General features: G+C 32.3%; 1 protein-coding gene across 3 annotated transcripts in view; it reads right to left on the reverse strand.

The window, feature by feature from the left end:
* Ttc21b (tetratricopeptide repeat domain 21B) overlaps positions 1-17,953 on the reverse strand; it is a 66,320-nt gene that overhangs the window by 21,965 nt on the left and 26,402 nt on the right. For all 3 annotated transcript variants that reach the window (XM_026411138.2, XM_026411139.2, XM_026411137.2), the window contains 7 exons: positions 17,492-17,649; positions 15,795-16,019; positions 14,369-14,607; positions 13,097-13,169; positions 12,388-12,498; positions 11,421-11,559; positions 6,793-6,899 (listed from right to left, as the gene is read on the reverse strand). In XM_026411138.2, coding sequence (XP_026266923.2) covers positions 6,793-6,899; positions 11,421-11,559; positions 12,388-12,498; positions 13,097-13,169; positions 14,369-14,607; positions 15,795-16,019; positions 17,492-17,649 — 1,052 coding nt within the window. The remainder of the gene's footprint in view (positions 1-6,792; positions 6,900-11,420; positions 11,560-12,387; positions 12,499-13,096; positions 13,170-14,368; positions 14,608-15,794; positions 16,020-17,491; positions 17,650-17,953) is intronic.

The raw sequence follows: 17,953 nt of genomic DNA on the forward strand, positions 1-17,953 counted from the left end.
TACATATCTTAATAAAGATCACCTCAAAATAAAACATATCAATTAAAGAATATCATATTACTTTTCAAATGATGAATACAAAACTATAAAAATATTGGAAGAATATTAAGTGAAAAATAAAAGCAAATGTAATCTGCACATAGTAATTACAACTATGTAGTTAAGTACATATAAGATTATAAAGTAATACAATTGGTAATGTTTTATGTCATAGAGTTCCTTTATTTCTGATTTATTTAGATTTTATTTTCACAGAAAATTTAGTAAATGCATTCTATTCCTATAATTGTTTCTAGAATTAAAGAGTTAAAATAATCTGTGATTTTCTTTCAGGTCTCACCACAGGTTTTAGATGATTCCCATGATCTTGCCTCTTGATACTCACATCCTATATAATGTCTTACCCTGTGTGCAGGTGGGGCACAGAACTTGCTTGTAACCAAGAAAATGTGACAAATGTAACAGGATGTCACTTCCATGATTATGGTATATTATACAAGACTCTGTCTTGCTAGTCGACTGGCCCTAGAGATTTTCTCCCTTGATGGCCTTTAAGTAACCAGATTTGCTGGCCCATCAAGCAGGGAGCTGAAGATTTCCAGAATCCAAGGGTAGATGTGAGCTGACAATAAACAGCAGCGGGAGCCTTCGATCTTAACTGCCTTGGGGAAATGAATTCTGCTCACAGCCTACGTCAGTATGGAATCAGATTCTTACCCTGATTAGTCTCCAGAACCACACCTAGCCAATAACATAACTGATGCCTTTCAGAATCTAGTTCTACTGTGTATAGACCTCTGACACCCAGAAGATGTGACGATAATAAATGGGAACATTGTTTTCATCCACTATATTTGAGGTAATTTGTTATATAGTACAAATACTTACATGGTTTACTATGAGGCAAGCATTCTATGGTCATAAAACACAGAATCATACCTCCACTCCCAGAAATTCTAATTTTAACAAGAAGACTAATACATAATTACAGCAAATTATGAAAAGCTTCATGGATGGGGAATACATGATAGGAGACCCAATCTGTCTTGAGGTCATATGAGACTTGAAGACTAACTAGTAGTTACAATCTGGTTGAGTTTGAGAGAAAGAAAGGGAATGAGGAAATGGGATGTGGTCCTTACAGTAGGAATTCCATGTGAAGGAAAGAAGGGAATACTACAGCTTGATTAAAGAATTAGAAAAAAAAATGGAAATGGCTGGAAAGACCCAGAGAATTTACAACAGGTAAGCATATTAAATAATTTACATTTTATTTTAAAGGCAATGAGATGCAACTATTACATCTTTATAGGCAAAGGGGTGACTGGATAAGGTTTGCCTTTGAGAACTATCACTGGGTATCATTATGAAGAACTAAGTAGAGTGAACCAAGATGGGAAGAGGTAGGTGGTCAATTAAGAGGCTACTTCATTAGTCTGGGCAAAAGACAGTGGCTGATGGGGCTAAAAGGTAACAGTGAGGGCCAAAGCAATCTGGTCACTTCAGATATCCGAAGTCTACAGAAAGCAGAATTTCTAAGACTTCAGATTTTTCTAAATTCACTAGTTCTGCCACTGCCAAAAATATTTAACAACAATGCAAAAATACTCAATGGAACTGCCAAGGTACACAAGGTGGAGAACGAAGCTGAAAAAATGGGTGCTAACTAAATTAATACAAAATATTAAAAATTCTGATTGTACTTACAGGCTTCTGTTTGAATTTTACATTAAGATTTGTCTTTTTTTTTTATCACAATGACCACCATGTTGTAATTAGGAAGCATCTTATGGCTCTTTAAATTTTATTAAAGATGAGTAATCCCTGCATCATTGCATAGAAACTTCAAAAACTACCTAAAAGTTTGGCTTGTTGGTATTGTATGGCCATGGTATGATGTTCGTCCTTTTGTCTTCTTTTATATATATTTTTCTTTTAATTGCTTGATGTATCCATTCATACAACATAGGGACTTACTCAACCAGGGTGGCCAGGACTAATTATATTCATAAAGGGTTGAAAAAAGCATGTGGCTATTTCAAATAACTTGGCTTTGTCACTTCAAAAATATTATAAAATTTAAGTTTATCAAAATCATACTTTCTTTGTAGCTACTGGTAGTTGATCTAAAGTTAGAAAATATATCTATAATATGATTCAGAAAACGAGAATTAAGAGATACTGACAAGTAAGGGTGTTAACATTGTTGAGGATTATATGTTTTAATGAGATTCTAGCTTAGATGGGTATCACAGAAATCTAATAGTCCAAGCTCTTGATTTGTTCCCACCAGAACAATAAGTCTTTAGACACTGCCAGTGAAACAGATTCTTTCTCACACTCATACACACATATCACTGTTAGCTAAACATTTGACAGACTATGTGAAGAAGGAAGAACTCTTCTAGATATAAGAGAATCAAGCCCAAAGGTGATAAGTAGTGTGGTATCCTGTAAATCTTACAGGATTTGTAATGACATGCTCTAAGTTCTTTTTTAACCTCTTTTACCAAGCAACTGCATAATCTTGGGCAAACATTCTCTGTGGGCTTCTTCCTCATTTGGAAAATAAGGAAAGTATCCATTCATAAGGGGAAGAGGTGGTAAATGGTTTATGAAAATATAGGAACTGACATACATAGACAGATAGACAGATATCTATCTATATTTTTGTACTGAGGATTGAATCCTGGGGCATTTTACTATTGAGCTGCATCTCTAGTCCTTTCAATTTTTAAATTTTGAGACAAGCTATCATTAAATGGCTGAGTCTTACCTTGAATTTGCAATCCTTCTGTCTTAGTTTACCTGTTGGCATAATTGCAACCATCTTCCTTTCCCCCACCCCCACTTTATGAATGTTGATCTTATTCCCAAGAAATAGAAACTAGCCAGAGATAAAACCTACTGGTCTGGAGACATGCCAGTCACTCCCCTGTTCTCTCACTGAGAGATAGGAGATAACTTACCAGCCCCTGAGATGGGGACATACTGGTTTCCCTGTTCTCTCCTTGAGAAGATAAAGGGACACGCTGGTTTCTCTGTTCCTCCTTCTGAGAAAAAGGAAAACTGCCTGTCCTTGTCCCCATGAAACAAAATTGTCTTCCACAAGATCAGGGGATGCTTAGTACGTCAATTAAGACTAAAGCTGCCCCTAACCCGTAGCCAGGAGTCTAGCCTATATGAGGTAACATTCAAGGCGGAGTTGCTGCTGCTCTCCCTAGTTTGCTGCTACTCTCCCTCTTTCTGTGCAGAGCAGCCTTGTCAGGCTCCTGACAATTAACCCACTTCTTATCCCAGGTGTGTGTTGGATATGTGCTGTACCACTTTTCTTTCATTCCCAAATTGCTGAGATTACAGGGCTGTGCCTGTAATGCCTGGCAGAATGAAGAGCTATTAAAGGCTATAAGCATTCAAGGAAGACTCTAAGGGTGAGATATGCAAATTACATCTCTCTGGTGTGATATAATGGAAGGCATCCATGTCCTCTACATGGCTTCTACTCTTGGTTTCTTATTTATCAGGTAACCCATTCATCATTTGATCTTTCTTTCTGGTGTACTTTCAGAAACTAAATGAGGTTGAGGTCACTGAGAATGTCATCTGCTCAAAAAATGTCAAGTCATAAGTTGGTATTGCTTCCTAAGAGCTTTGCCATTACACATCAATGACCAGCTCAGTGTTTCAAGACTCCATGGGTTTGAATAAACTCTGAAAATACAGTAAGGTAACTACAACATACCACTATGAGGACCTTACTAAATAGAAAGCTAGCATTCCTGAGGTGAAACTGCTTTGTTCTCATTGTTGGGTTATTCTGGGTTCCTATACAAGGAAGTGAAATGTGTACCAGCAATGACTGGTTTTGTAAAATTTTATATCTCATTGTAATAGTTCTAAAGATAACATACAGGAATATGTTCTAAATATCTAATATTTAGGGAAGACAGATGAAATACAAAAGGAAATAAGAGGGAATGTAAAAATTTAAAACATCAAAAAGAAAACAAATCTTAAGATGACATACACAAATCCAAATGTAACCCCTATTTATATTGATTATGTAGTCAACAATCAAGTCTACTGAAGTAAGCAAAAAAATATTGTATTGAAAAAATTAAAAGATTAAAACTGTCAGAATAGATTAAAAAAATTAAGTGCTGGTAGATCTTCAACATAAGACATAGACACTTGAAAGTAAAAAAAAATAAATAAAAAGGTATACCAAGGAAACTGCAACCAAAATAAAGCCAGAGTAGTTCTATTAATATCAAAGGAGTGTAAGAAACATTATAAGTACTATAGAAGGCCATTTTATAACTACAAAGAGACTGATTCACCAGGGGGTTATCACAATTATTAACCTTGATCATCAGATACAGATCAGGATGCAAAAATAAATACGACTGAGAAAGAAAAATCTATAATCACACTGAAGGATTCAACATCTCATAACAGCAAATTATACTGGCAAGCCAGAAGCAAGCAAATAGTAACAATCAGCCCTCAGAACAGAGAACATTTGAACAAATAATTGATGAACAAACTCACTGACCTTCTAAGCACTCAGTAATGCCAGAAACACATTATTTCAAATCCAAATGGACCTTTACCAAAATTGATTACAATGTAGGACATAAATTAAGCTTCAAATAACTTCCAATGCTTAAGTGTTTCAAAACGTGTCTTTTTATAAAATTATAAATCAATATTAAAAAGATTATAAGAAAACCAGAATTGCTTAGAAATTGAATGCTACAGTTTTAAATAATCCCTGGAACCAAGAAGTGATCAAAATAGAAATGAGGAAATATTGTGAACTAGAAAATAATAAACTATTGAGATATTAGCTAGAGAAGTGCCTAGAGAAATTCACTACTTTAAATGAATAAGAAAAAAGCAAAGACTAAACTCTATTACCTAGTCTGCTATTTCAAGAAGAAAAAGATAAGCAAAGCAAACCCAAAGAAGTAGAAGAAACTAATGAGTAAAGATGAAAAATTTAATGAAGCCAAAAAGGCAAAAGTTGATTTGTTATTGTATTAAGAAGAATAAACCCTTAGCATAATTAATTACTAAAATAAAAAGAAAATAAAACTAGTATCAGAACTGTAAAAAAGGACATTTTTATAGTACTTGTAGGTTTTCAAATGGTAAGGAGAGATAATGAACAAATTTATGTTGATATATTTGACAATTTAATGGAATGAAAACATGACTTAAAAAATATAAACACTCTAGGGGCTGGGGCTATAGCTCAGTTAGTGGAGTGCTCACCTTGTATGTACAAGGTCCTAGGTTCAATCCCCAGCATCACCACACACACACACACACAAAAGATATATCTATCTATCTATATCTATATCTATATCTATCTATCTATCTATCTATATATGAGAGAGAGAGAGAGAAAATATGAAACTGACAAAAGAGAAAGTTATTCAAATAATCAGCCTAAAATCTACTCAAAATGCCAAACCCACTAAAAAATACTTTCTATCAAATAAATGTTGAGGCCCTTATAGTTTTAATATTGAATTTTTCCAAACATTGAAGAAACCATATCATTAAAGTATATATATTTTAAAAAATGATATGGCTTATATCATATGTGTGTGTGTGTGTGTGTGTGTGTGTGTGTGTGTGTGTGTATTTCCATGTCTTAGGCATATAATAAATTTTATTTGTTTTTTAAAAATTTTATTTGTTCTATATGACAACAGTATGCATTACAATTCATATTACACATATAGAGAACAATTTTTCATATCTCTGGTTGTACACAAAGTAAATATATATTTAAAAACTTTATTTTATTTATATATATTTTTATATGGTGCTGAGGATCAAACCCAGTGCCTCATCTGTGCTAGGCAAGTGCTCTACCACTGAGCTATAGCCCCAGCCCCACTATATCATTTTTACACATCAATCTCTCCCATGAATACAGAAGTAGAAAACTTGAGAAAAATATTAGGAAACATCCATAAATTCTGGGAATCATTTTAAAAACTGCAGCAAAGTGACATTTATTTCTGGAATATAAGGGTTGGTTTATATTCAACAATCAATCAATTTAATATACCACATTAGTAGAGAAAAATAAAGAGGATAAAAGTCATATGATCATCTTATTAGATTCAAGAGACAGTATTTGATAAACTTAAATCACTTGTAAAAAAAAATAGTTAGCAAACCAGAAATAGAAAAAAATAATCAAAATCCTTATGGAATACACCCAAAATGACTTATGAAAAATTGTGTTCTATAAGTGTAATAAGGATTGTAATACATTCCACTGTTGTCATGTATTCAAAAAAATTAAAATCAATTAAAAAAAGACAAATTGGAATTGCACAGGTGACAATTTCCTAAGTATAGAAAATAATCATACTCTGATCTTTTACGTTAATCAAGATTTTAAAGGGAAGTTTGAGTAAATGTAAATAAAATGTGTATGTTGAGTTTTATAGTATCAATCCATACAAAACAAAACAAAACAAAAAATAAAATAAATTAAATATAAAAAGCATTGAGCTCAAATCTGACTTGGACAAAGTCATGTGACTTCATACAAATATTAAATTGTGTCTTAACTGTAAAACAGAATTAAAAATACCAACCTTCCTTAACTGTTTTAATAGTTAGCAATATTTAAACTGTGTAGTCATCAGTTCTATTTGGATATATTTTCTGTGACAGTGGCCAAAAGAGGTTGTTTTCTGCACATGTATGGCAGGTTCCCTTCAGTACCACCTTCTGCTCCTCAACCACACCTGCAAGCATGGTTACCTGTTGTAATGCAGTGATGGCATCATCAGGTCTTTCCATCTGATTATAAATTTTTGCTAGAAGAACTTGACAACGTCCATCCTCCATGAGAGCTGACAGTTCATTTACTATAAAAGAATGGAATATAAAGAAAAAAATATCTTAAATAAATCTTGATATTTTCTATGATTTTAAAACTGGTCTTTAAAAAACATTTTGAGAAATAATAAATTAAGTTAAAAATTTTTCATTTTTCATAAAGTATAGCCAAATTACAAAAAGAAAAAGAACAACTTTAGGACCAGTTGTAACAACCACTACTATAGAGAAGGACTGAACCTACAGAAGCAATTGGAGGTTGCTCTTCTTCTTTTCTTTTTTTTTTTTTAAATTCAACAAATCTGAATAAAAATAATATATAAACCAAGAAAACAAAACAGTGGCTACATTAAAGAATTGTATGCCTTAGGCATACATTTAGACAATTGTTGGCAGGTATCAACTATAATTCTAGAAAATTTGAGGACCAAAATACATTAATTAACAACAACAATTACAAAGATTTAGGATTAAAATTGTGTGGAAGACAATTTAAAGTACTGAATAATAACTAGAAGTTTTTGTTATGTTAAGGGATAATCTAACAACACAAATATGCATTTCAGTTTTCATTTGTAGGTGAGTAAAAATTAGTTCATTAAGTCATTAAAAGAAGATGAGTAGTTGCTACATGCCATTAAGAAGGTAACTACTTTTTAAAAAGTAACAGATAGTTGATTAGCAGTAAGTATCACTATTAAGAGCACCAACTTTCATGCCACCAAGTCTGGTCTCAAATCTAGACTCCACTGCTAGGTAATGGAATTTTAGCCTTTGGCTTCCTTATTTAACAGCCATTTAATCTTTTGTACTTCCTTTTCATCTGCCAAACAGGGAATATAACAGTACCTACCTTACAGAGATATTATAAAATATAAAGTTAACGCACTGTTAAATAAATTAAACTATGTAAAACAATTAAATTAAAGTCTGGGACATGGTGCTATACCAATTATTTTGTGATTGAAAGGTAATGTAAGAACCCTATATAAATACAAAATAAGTTTCTTCCACCATATATCAAGTACATAGTCCTTGTCACACTGTGTTCCAAAGATTTATACACATTATTTCTTTAAATGTCAACCTGAGAGGCAGGTTTTGTTATCATTATTTTAAAGGTAAGAAAAGCTCTGAAGTTGGCACAGGTGAAAACAAGAAGTCTGTGTGGGTGAAGAGAGAGTAGCAGGAGAGGTCAGTGAGGATATAACAGGCTGCCTAAGCCACAGTGAAGACTCTGGCCTGACCTGAGGGAAAAGGGAACAACAGTGAGCTTGAGCAGATATGGTGGGACTTCCACTGCTTAAAAGACTTAAAGTTGCTGCTGGGTTGATGTCAGAGCAGGAGTTGAGGATGTGAGCAGGGAGATCAGCTGGATACCACAGCAATTGAGTAAAGGGTTTGATGACAGAGAGACAAAAGAGGATTCTGAATACATTCTGAAGGTGGAGTCAAACACATTTCCTAAAGGCAAGAGCAAGCCTGAAGAAAAGGATTTTGTCTCTTTAGCAACTACCAAGAAAGATGAATTTTTTATTAACGAGATGAAGAAAGCTGTTCATGGAACCCCTTGGGGAGGCAGATCAGAAATTTGTTTCAGACATGTTAAGTTTTAAGATGTTTGTTAGAACCCAGGTGTTGGATACATGAAGAAAATTTATTCTCAGACAACTAATTAAAAAACTGGGATAATAACTGATTATACTTGCCTCAAAGGTTAATGTAAATATTAATAAGATAATACATGAAATGTATTTGGAAGCATCTAAGTATACCATAGAGTGTTGTCAACAAGTATTTGTTAATCAAAAGCATTTATGCTACATAATGATAGCAGACTTAATGTAAGTAAAACATACTTGAATCTCTCCATACAACCTTCTTAGAATGCATATACACACGAAGACTTTTGTAGTGTTTCAAAGAAAGGTCTGACAGACCCATGCATGCTTTTTATGGAACTAATAGCACTTTAAACAATAAACACATTCATAATTTAGGAGGATTTAAGCATCAATTTCATCAAAGCTAAATTAATACATGAGTTTGAAAATATTAGAAAACTTAGGGTAGGCTTTTCTTGTTATGTATCCAAACATACTTTAAAGCTAAAGTAAATGTGGTATTGGCAAAAGAAAAGAAAAATGAGTCCATGGAATAAACATTTCCCACAGAGTCATATGATAAAGGTGGCATTTCAAAAGATGGCACCAAAATAAATTTGGCTATCCATTTTGGAAAGAGGTAAAAAAACCCCAAAAAACTGTAGGAGGATTACAGTACATGGATTAATGTTCCCAAAATAAAAATTAAAATAACAAAAATGCCAGGAAAAATATGAAAAGTTTTATATATTAGAATAATGGAAATTTTTAAAACTTGTGTAGTTATGTAACATTGTAAATGACTTGAATATAGTGACATCAAACTGTATTTGGGATATGCCACATAGGAAGTACTATGTACTTTTGAAAAAGAAAATTAAGACAATGACAAAAAATTCAAAGTCAAAAAAGGAAAGGTGAACAGATGTACTATACAATGAGTATTCATTTTACCAAAGATACAGCAAATAAATCTGATAAAGGACAAACTAGGAAAATACATTTACAACATGAATGACAGGTGGAGCATTAAAGAAAAAGGATATGTAAAACACAAAAAACTATGACCTATATAAAATAATGCCTAGGCTGATCAGCTACAAAAGAAACTCAAAATAAAATAAGGGTTTTATTTTTTCTCATGATTAATGCAACATAGATTGGGAAACTTTTATCCTCAAGAAAGAACAAGGAAGCAAGATTCAATTCAAGGAAGTACACACACATATATAAACAAAGATTTTTATCTCAGTGTTGTTTTAACTATTCTCTAATTTGATTAATCAAATCAAATATATGTTAACATACAATACAATACATAGCTTAAAAGTAAAGAACAGCTATGTTTGCCGACAGGATAAGAAGTTATTAAATGACAAATTCATACTGTATAATTATAGATATACTATAATTCTTTTAGGTAGAAAAAAGTGTGTACAGTCAACCTCTAGTTTCCATGGATATTGGTTCCAGGACCTCCCACAGGTACCAAAATCCACAGGTGCTCAAGTCATTTAAGTAAAGTAGTGGTGTATCGGCATAACCTACACACATGCTTCTGTTGTATTTTAAATAATCTCAATTACTTAGTCTATTTAATACAATATAAATGGCATATAGACAGTTGTTACACTGTATTGTTTAAGAAACAATGACAGGAAAACATGTGTACATACATGCTCAGCACAGATGCAAATTTTCTCAAATATTTTGGATGAAAAAAAATGTGTATGTACATGCTTAGTACAGATGCAAATTTATTCTCAAATATTTTTGATCCATAGTTGAATCCTTCAATGTGGAATACAGGGCCAACTGTCATTGTGCATGGATGATAAAGAGATGGGTATTGAGGGGACTTGGGATAATATACAAGTTGTTAAATGTGATTAAATATAAAAGCACAGCTTTACTTTTGTAATATTTAAATTCTGACAAGTCATGAAGACTCAATTTTGTTCAAAAATTAAGATATTAAACAGTAAATTTGTATGAATTTCTAAGAAGGCAATTTGAAAGTATCAATAAACAATTTTTAAATGAAAACTCTTTATATCCAGCATCCTACTACTAAGAAATACAAGCAAGTGTACCATCGAATGAGATATAAGATACTCATTGTAACATGATTTACAATATCAAAATGACAGAGAACAAAATAAATACCCAATAATTCAGGAAATTAAAAACTTATGTAGTTATGTAACATTGTAAATGACTTGAATATAGTGACATCAAACTGTATTTGGGGATATGTTGTATGCAGAAAAAAACTGCAAATAGGAAGTACCATGTAGTTTTGAAAAAGAAAATTATACGTACTATTTTTATACGCACATATACACAGATGCAAATATTATAGAGAGGAAATATATACTTAATCAAAAACTTCCTATAGGAAAGTAATTTGAGAATAGGGCAAATAGAATTCATGGGAGAAATAGATGTTTTATGCACTATATTCTTATAGGGTACTTGAAATTTTTTAAAAATCTGAATATTAGTATCTTAAATTTTTATTTTATTTTTTTTACAGTATCCTATTTTGCTGTTGTATTTTTTTATTTGTACTTTTCAATTATGTATGATAATATAATTGGACATATTTATACAAACCTTCCTATTTTAGTATCTTTAAAAGGTAGAGATTATAAAAGTGTTAATGTGTTTAAATATAGAAATAGTTTGCAATTTATCAATTACATTCTTTACATCATTTTGGAAAGTAAACTATCTTCCTATAACAATTAACTTTCATAAATCTCTTATTAGACTTTGAATTCCTCCTTTTAGTAAAGCAGTATTCTGATAAAAGAAAAAAATATGCATTTATATAACTTATAGCACATAAATATTAAGAATAGAAATACACATTTATATAATAACAATATGAAATAGGTTAGATTTATCAGGTATACTGTTCTGAAACTAGAAATACTTTCATACCAGGTTCATGTGCTAGAGCATGTTGAAGAACTTTTTCTGCTTTATCATACCATTTCAATTTTAATAAGAGCTCAGCCAGGTCATAGCAAAGGTAATTCTGTTGTCCACTTTTCAGAGCAGCTTCATAATAAGTGATAGCCTAAACAAAAACCACTTTAGTTAAAGGGAAAAAAAGGTACTGAGACTGGTATTCAAGCACAAACATTTAATATATCACAGATTGAAGGTATATTGAGTATACATCATGTACAACAAGAGAAGTCTCTAATTAGAAAAATTTTAAAAAATTTTTTAAAAATTAAAACAAAAGTTATATCCTGTAACTGGAAGTACCTAGGAAGAATTTTAGGCATGTACCTGCACTAATCACTAAGTATGCCACTGTTTTTAGCAAATCAAATACACAGAAGGGAAGAATATTTCTTAAGGTAATTGACTAATGAACAGTGCTTGCCCAAATTTAAAAAAAAAATAGATTTCTTCTAGAGGCTAGTGAACCATATTGAATGCATATACTTCTCTAGCAGGTGTACATATATTTAACAACTACCCAAAATAGGGCAAATGTATAGCAGTTAAGAAAAATTTGTTATCTCTGCTAGAAAAAAACAAAAAAACTTAAAGCATTGGTTCAGCAAAAAAGACATTGATTGTGCTTTGTTATATAAGAAAGAATTGCATAAGACATAAGAATTGCAACTTTATGGTAATTGATTTGGTTGTAAGGAATTAGATATCTAAGATGGAAGGTTGACATAAACTCTGGGGTCCAAACAATCTTCACAAAATGAAGCAACCATAATGTAAGGCACTGAGAAAGACTTTTGCACAAATTCTAGTTCATGAATACAAATTTACAGTTTACTACCACAAAAGATACAAATGTTGCTTGCTTAGGACTTCTCTAGAGCAGTTTTGATCAATGTGATCCAATAAATGCATTTAGAACTATAAAGTACTTATTTACCTTTGAATAGTTGTGAGTTTTAATAAGTGCTTTCCCAATTTTGCTTGCCAATGTTCCATCTTTTGGGTTCTGATTTAACGCTTGTTCATAGGCTACTATAGCTTCTTCAGGCTAAGATTGTTGGAAACAAAAAAATAAGCAAAAAAAAAAATTAGCTTTAAGTGGGTCCCCTTAAATGGCAATACTTCTATAATTGCATTCTATATTTGGAACACTTCATAATTCTAAGTACATATTGAACTCCAGGAAGCTTAATGATTTCAGAAAGATGATAATGAGTAAGGTAGATACAATTTATTAGCATAACCCTACCCCTGCTGATTGTGCTTCCATTCATACAAATGAAATATGAGAACTAAGGGACAGCCTCATGACTTCATTTTTGTCATTATAACTACTAGTAAGAGTCAGAAGCCTGCTTCCTGATGGTGTTTTTGAAGAAAACACCATCTTGGCCAGTAGCCCTGTTCTTCCTTCTGTTTAAAGAAGATTCCTAAGATGCTTCCAGGATCATTTCTATTTCAAATTATGATACTGCTGAATTATTATACCTCAATTTAAAAACAAAATTTTATTGTTATGGCTCTTATTGTGATGACTGAATCATCAAGTATTAAATAATCATTAATAAACCACATTCCTCCTCATAGAAGTTACACTAATCACAAAAGGTTTTTAAATGTAAATTCAGTAGCATATGAAATTTTACCTCTTGAATATTCATGTATGCATCACCAAGGAGAAGAAAAGACCGGGGGCTGGGTATTCTTTCAGCAATTTCTCTAGAAATCAGACCAACATGATTTAGTATATTGATTATAAATATCTTCTTGTAAGCCAATGAAATAAAAGGTAACCTCAGTTTTTTTTCCCCCAAGGCTAGTACTTTTAATAGTCTTACAAGTACCTTCTATATATTCAACATTATTAAAAAACAAAACAAAACACCCCATAATTCCCACACAGATTGTTTATATGCTAGATCAATTATTTTTTTTTCATTGAATTTTTCTACTTTCTGAAATGTAGAAATGAGAGTAAATAGTAACATTCTCATTATTCAGAAATACATGTTTTGCTACTTTAATTTCAAAATGATATAGGACTGAAGATATGAAAACTGGTCAGGGAAATAAAACTTTGCTGTCCTCCTACGTGTCTTGAGGTTTCATACTCAAGACATAAATGGTAGGCTGAAGTCAGCTACCTTATAAAATATATAATTTTCTACTTCAGTATCTGTTCCATATTTTTACCTGCAAAATTTAAATGCTAACTTTAGAATAACAGTTATTATAAATAATAATGTGGTGCTAGTTCTTAACATATAAATTTCATCTAATTAGTCCAAAAACTATAAGAAAGATAATTATTATCCCAATTTTCTGATGCTTTTGAGTTTAAGTCTATATCTATATCAGATATGCCTGAAATAAAAATTTATGCTTTTAACTATTATATTATAGTACATCCAAAACAAATCAATCCTTTGTTAAATACTTGTGGATCATTAGAAGTTAATAATGCTGATAGTTTGGAAATATATTAGAAAACGTGATCTAAGAACTCTAGTTTATCTACACCTTTGTTTGGTGTATATTAACCTATAACTTTCTTTTACTATGACTACTATAGTGAGTATTAAATATGCCTATCTCCTAGATTGCTCTTAAATTATCAGAATATACGTAACTATTGCTCTTTCCCTTCTTAAACAGACTCAGGGTCTAGAAAGAACAGTAGATAAGGAGAACTGAGAAACAAGAGAAAGCCACACTTTGAAATCATCATAATTTTGTTTAAGGGAAAGTAAACACTGGGAAACAGTGAGCATGACTGCAGTGGAAGGAAACAAGACCACATTAAGGAGAGGATCTATAAAATGTGTGTAAAGCAGGTGAAAGGAAGACAAAAACTAAACTTGAGAATTAATTTTGGAAGGTAAATGAGTCAACTGTAACTGGTTGAAAAAAATATATACCTGTAACAAGTGATATATAACATTTTCTCCTTTCGATGTTTCAGATAAATATCAGCCATTTTTTCTTTGGCTTCTATAAAATAAGGCTGCTCAGCTGTGACATTTCGAAGCATGTTTAAAGCCCGTTCAACATCTCCCTGGGTCAGAGCTAGGTCTGCATTAGCAATAGTAACACGCAATTCTTCAGATGTTCCAGAAAATTCATGGATGGCATCTTGTAAAACCTTTGCTGCCTCATGCTATAAAGATGAAATTAAAACATCATTCTTTCAAAATATTCAACCATTGATACTAGAAAGTGGGATTTTCTAATAATAATGAATAATAAATGCTTCTACAGTTACAGTGTTTACAAAATTGATCAATTTTCTGAAAAGTACAAAATTTAAAACTAATCCCAAGAACCCAAATCATATGGGGCTAAAAATATTTGTAAGCAGAAGAAATGTTTCCATAACTAAGATGACAGCAGTTACTACAGGCACGGCTACTATAATTCAATAAGCATTTACCTTGTAACCAGCACTGTATTAGCCCACTTAATTCTCACACATACCCTCTAAAGTAGTTGTTGTTATTGTTATCCCTATCATGTTGTTAGGAAATTGAAATCTAAAGTGAACAAGTTATGCATGATGGACTAAGACATCAAATCCAGGTATCCTTCCCTCCTGTCCATGTTCACTGCCATCCCTTTGATGAGATCCAACCCAGGACCTACACCAAACACAAGCTCTTGATGGGTAGTAGATTACTTCATTCCTTCCAGTAGAACAACCTTTTTTGTTATCTCAGGATACTATTTTTACTTTATTTCCAAATGTGTATCTTTATGAAACTAAAATGACATTCATTTTAAGATTCTGCTCAACTTCAGAAGTTACAGAAAAATCTTTTTTAATAAAAAGATTTTTAAATAAAAATAAAACAAAAATCTTTTTTTAATAAAAATGCATCATAGATATCTATCCACATATCTATCTGTATTATTATTTTTCAAACTATCTGACATGATATTCCTTCATTAAATATTTCTTTCATTTTCTCAATTAGTAGAATTTCAGGTTTGTACTTTCATTTTATTCCAATAGAATTTGTGTGTGTGTGTGTGTGTGTGTGTGTGTGTGTGTGTGTATGTGTGCGCGCGCGCATGTGTGTTCCTTTTAGGAACACAAGATTATAACTACATTACAGTATTACATCTTATGGTAGCCAACATAAGCACACTGAGACTTAAAGTCATTCAAGAGCAGATTATGATTAATGAAAACTTGCAGAAAGTATATGACTTACTGCAAATTAAAAAAAAAAGACTTTTGAACTTTACCACTTGGTCAAGGGAATAATCTTAGCTTTTTCATATTCTACTAATATATACCTGAAGAACAATTTCAGATCTGAGCCACTGAATTAGAACTTGACTTACATGTTCTCCATTTAAGTGGTGAACTTCCACCAACTCAAGAAAGATTGACAAACGATGGCTTGTATCAACTTCAGTATTTTTACATTTTGGTTTTGAGGAAGCTCCTGTTCTCTTCATTCCTGGTAAACTCATTGCCATATGCAGAGTTTTAATTGCTTCTGCTATTTCTCCCATTTTCTTTTGTGACTGAGCTTTTATTAAGTGATATAAAGGATAGTCTCTCACCTGAAAAAATAATATTCAGTAATATTTCTTCAGAATACCCAAAATAACAATGCATAATTTATAATCCATCAAGCATTAAAATAACAGGATCACTGAAGACAGCCCATCATGATTATACACATGGGGTCTGTTTCTATTCTATTAAATTACTAATCATTCCTTATATTAAATCTGATTGAGAGAAAGTGCCACTACCTAGTATTCTGCTGGATGAACAAGAGGTTGATCAGGTGCTTCTACTATGACCCAAGAGAAAATGCAATGTCCAGAAAGCTAGCAAATGCATTCTCAGAAACTGTAAATTTTCAGGAAAAGAAGTACTTTTACTATGTAAGACTTCTAATATTGACCCAATTTTTGAATTTACAGAAACAGTTTCCCCTCTTTCTTTTATTTTTTAATTTTAAGGTTAAACATTTCAGGATAATTTTATCAAACATTGGTTTCACATTTTGATACTAGTCCAAAACATACAGTAAAGAAGCTTCTGTCTTTACTCTGATTCCCAACAATGTAGATACACAACATAAAAAGAATGATAAAAATGAGTGAGGAAAAAAAAGCCAAAGGGAAGGAGATGGCCCAGAATGAAATGATGTGGCAGCCATCTAAGCAGGCTGCTTTCTCAGCCTGAACATGGCACCAGAGTTCCCTATGGCGCTGAGTAAACACTCATGCTGTGCTCTGGTCCCAGCATCTGACTCACTGGGGCTATGGCACCTGCCCTGGATTATGCTACACCACCCATTTTGAGATCTACTGTCTTAAGAAGCAGGTGATACCTTCTGAAAATCTTGCTTAGAACTTGAATTCTCTAATTCACTCAAGGGTTGTCCCATAACAGAGCCCTGAATCCTGTGATGCAAAACAAAGTCTGAAGCCCTCCTCCATGAGTAGTAGTTTGGGAAGCACCTGAAACTAGGATTCTTTCTAATGCTGAGGAAAGACATAAAAAAATACCTGGGATAAAAATATAGCATGTTTATATCCTTAAGCCACATAATAAATTTCAAAATGACTAGGTGTTCTTTGATGGCGAATCTGAAAGAAGTTATTAAAAGCCAAGATCCAAGAAAGAAACGGGCCATAATATTTATTATCCTTATACCTAAAATTATTTGGCGTAATGTTCTATGGATAAAAATTACTTTATAGATATTCATTATTGCATTTAACTTTTATCACAACAGTAGAGTGTTATTATATGAGTTTTATAGAAAAGAAAACCTAGGGCTCTGGGTGACAAGTAGAAAGACCAGCTATTCTGCTGCCAAGTTTATACAGTTTTTGAATTACACTAAAGGTACCTCCATTTTTTCTTCCTTCTGCTTATGAGCCCCAAATTATTTCCAATAAAATTTACTTTTAAGCAAACTATTACAGAATAAAATAAAAAATAGTTAAATATGTAAATATTCACTAAGGTTCAAGGAGAGGGATGTGTCCTATTCACTTGAATCTAGAATACTTACATTAAAATTATAGCTAAGACAAAGTTCAAGAGACTGAGAACACAATTTGAATTTTTCTTGAGACAGGTAAACCTGAGCCATCAGGAGATGGGCATCTGCGTAAGAGGGACTATGGTCCAGGCAATGCTGCAGATTGTTATAGGCTGCTTCAAAGTCACCTAGTGAGGGAAACAACATAGGGTTACCAAACCTGAGTGATGAACACCTGAAAGAGAAGGGGAGGAAGAGTATTTAGATACAGTTCTGTGTATAAAGTCCTCTGTTCAGAAGGCCATGGTTTAACTTCTACCTGCATTGCTGAGCATCTGTTGGGTGCACATGAAGAATAGAGCTGCAGTTAGGACAGCCCTTGAGTGTAATTAGCAAACCAGGAAAACATCAAAGGGTGACAGTTGATCATCAGGTCTATAAATGTACCTTCATTCATTTTGTTGTAAAAAAATAAGTGAAATTGTATGTTGT

The sequence above is a fragment of the Urocitellus parryii genome, chromosome 1 (genome assembly GCF_045843805.1).
Source record: "Urocitellus parryii isolate mUroPar1 chromosome 1, mUroPar1.hap1, whole genome shotgun sequence".
In the NCBI taxonomy this organism is placed as follows: Eukaryota; Metazoa; Chordata; class Mammalia; order Rodentia; family Sciuridae; genus Urocitellus; species Urocitellus parryii.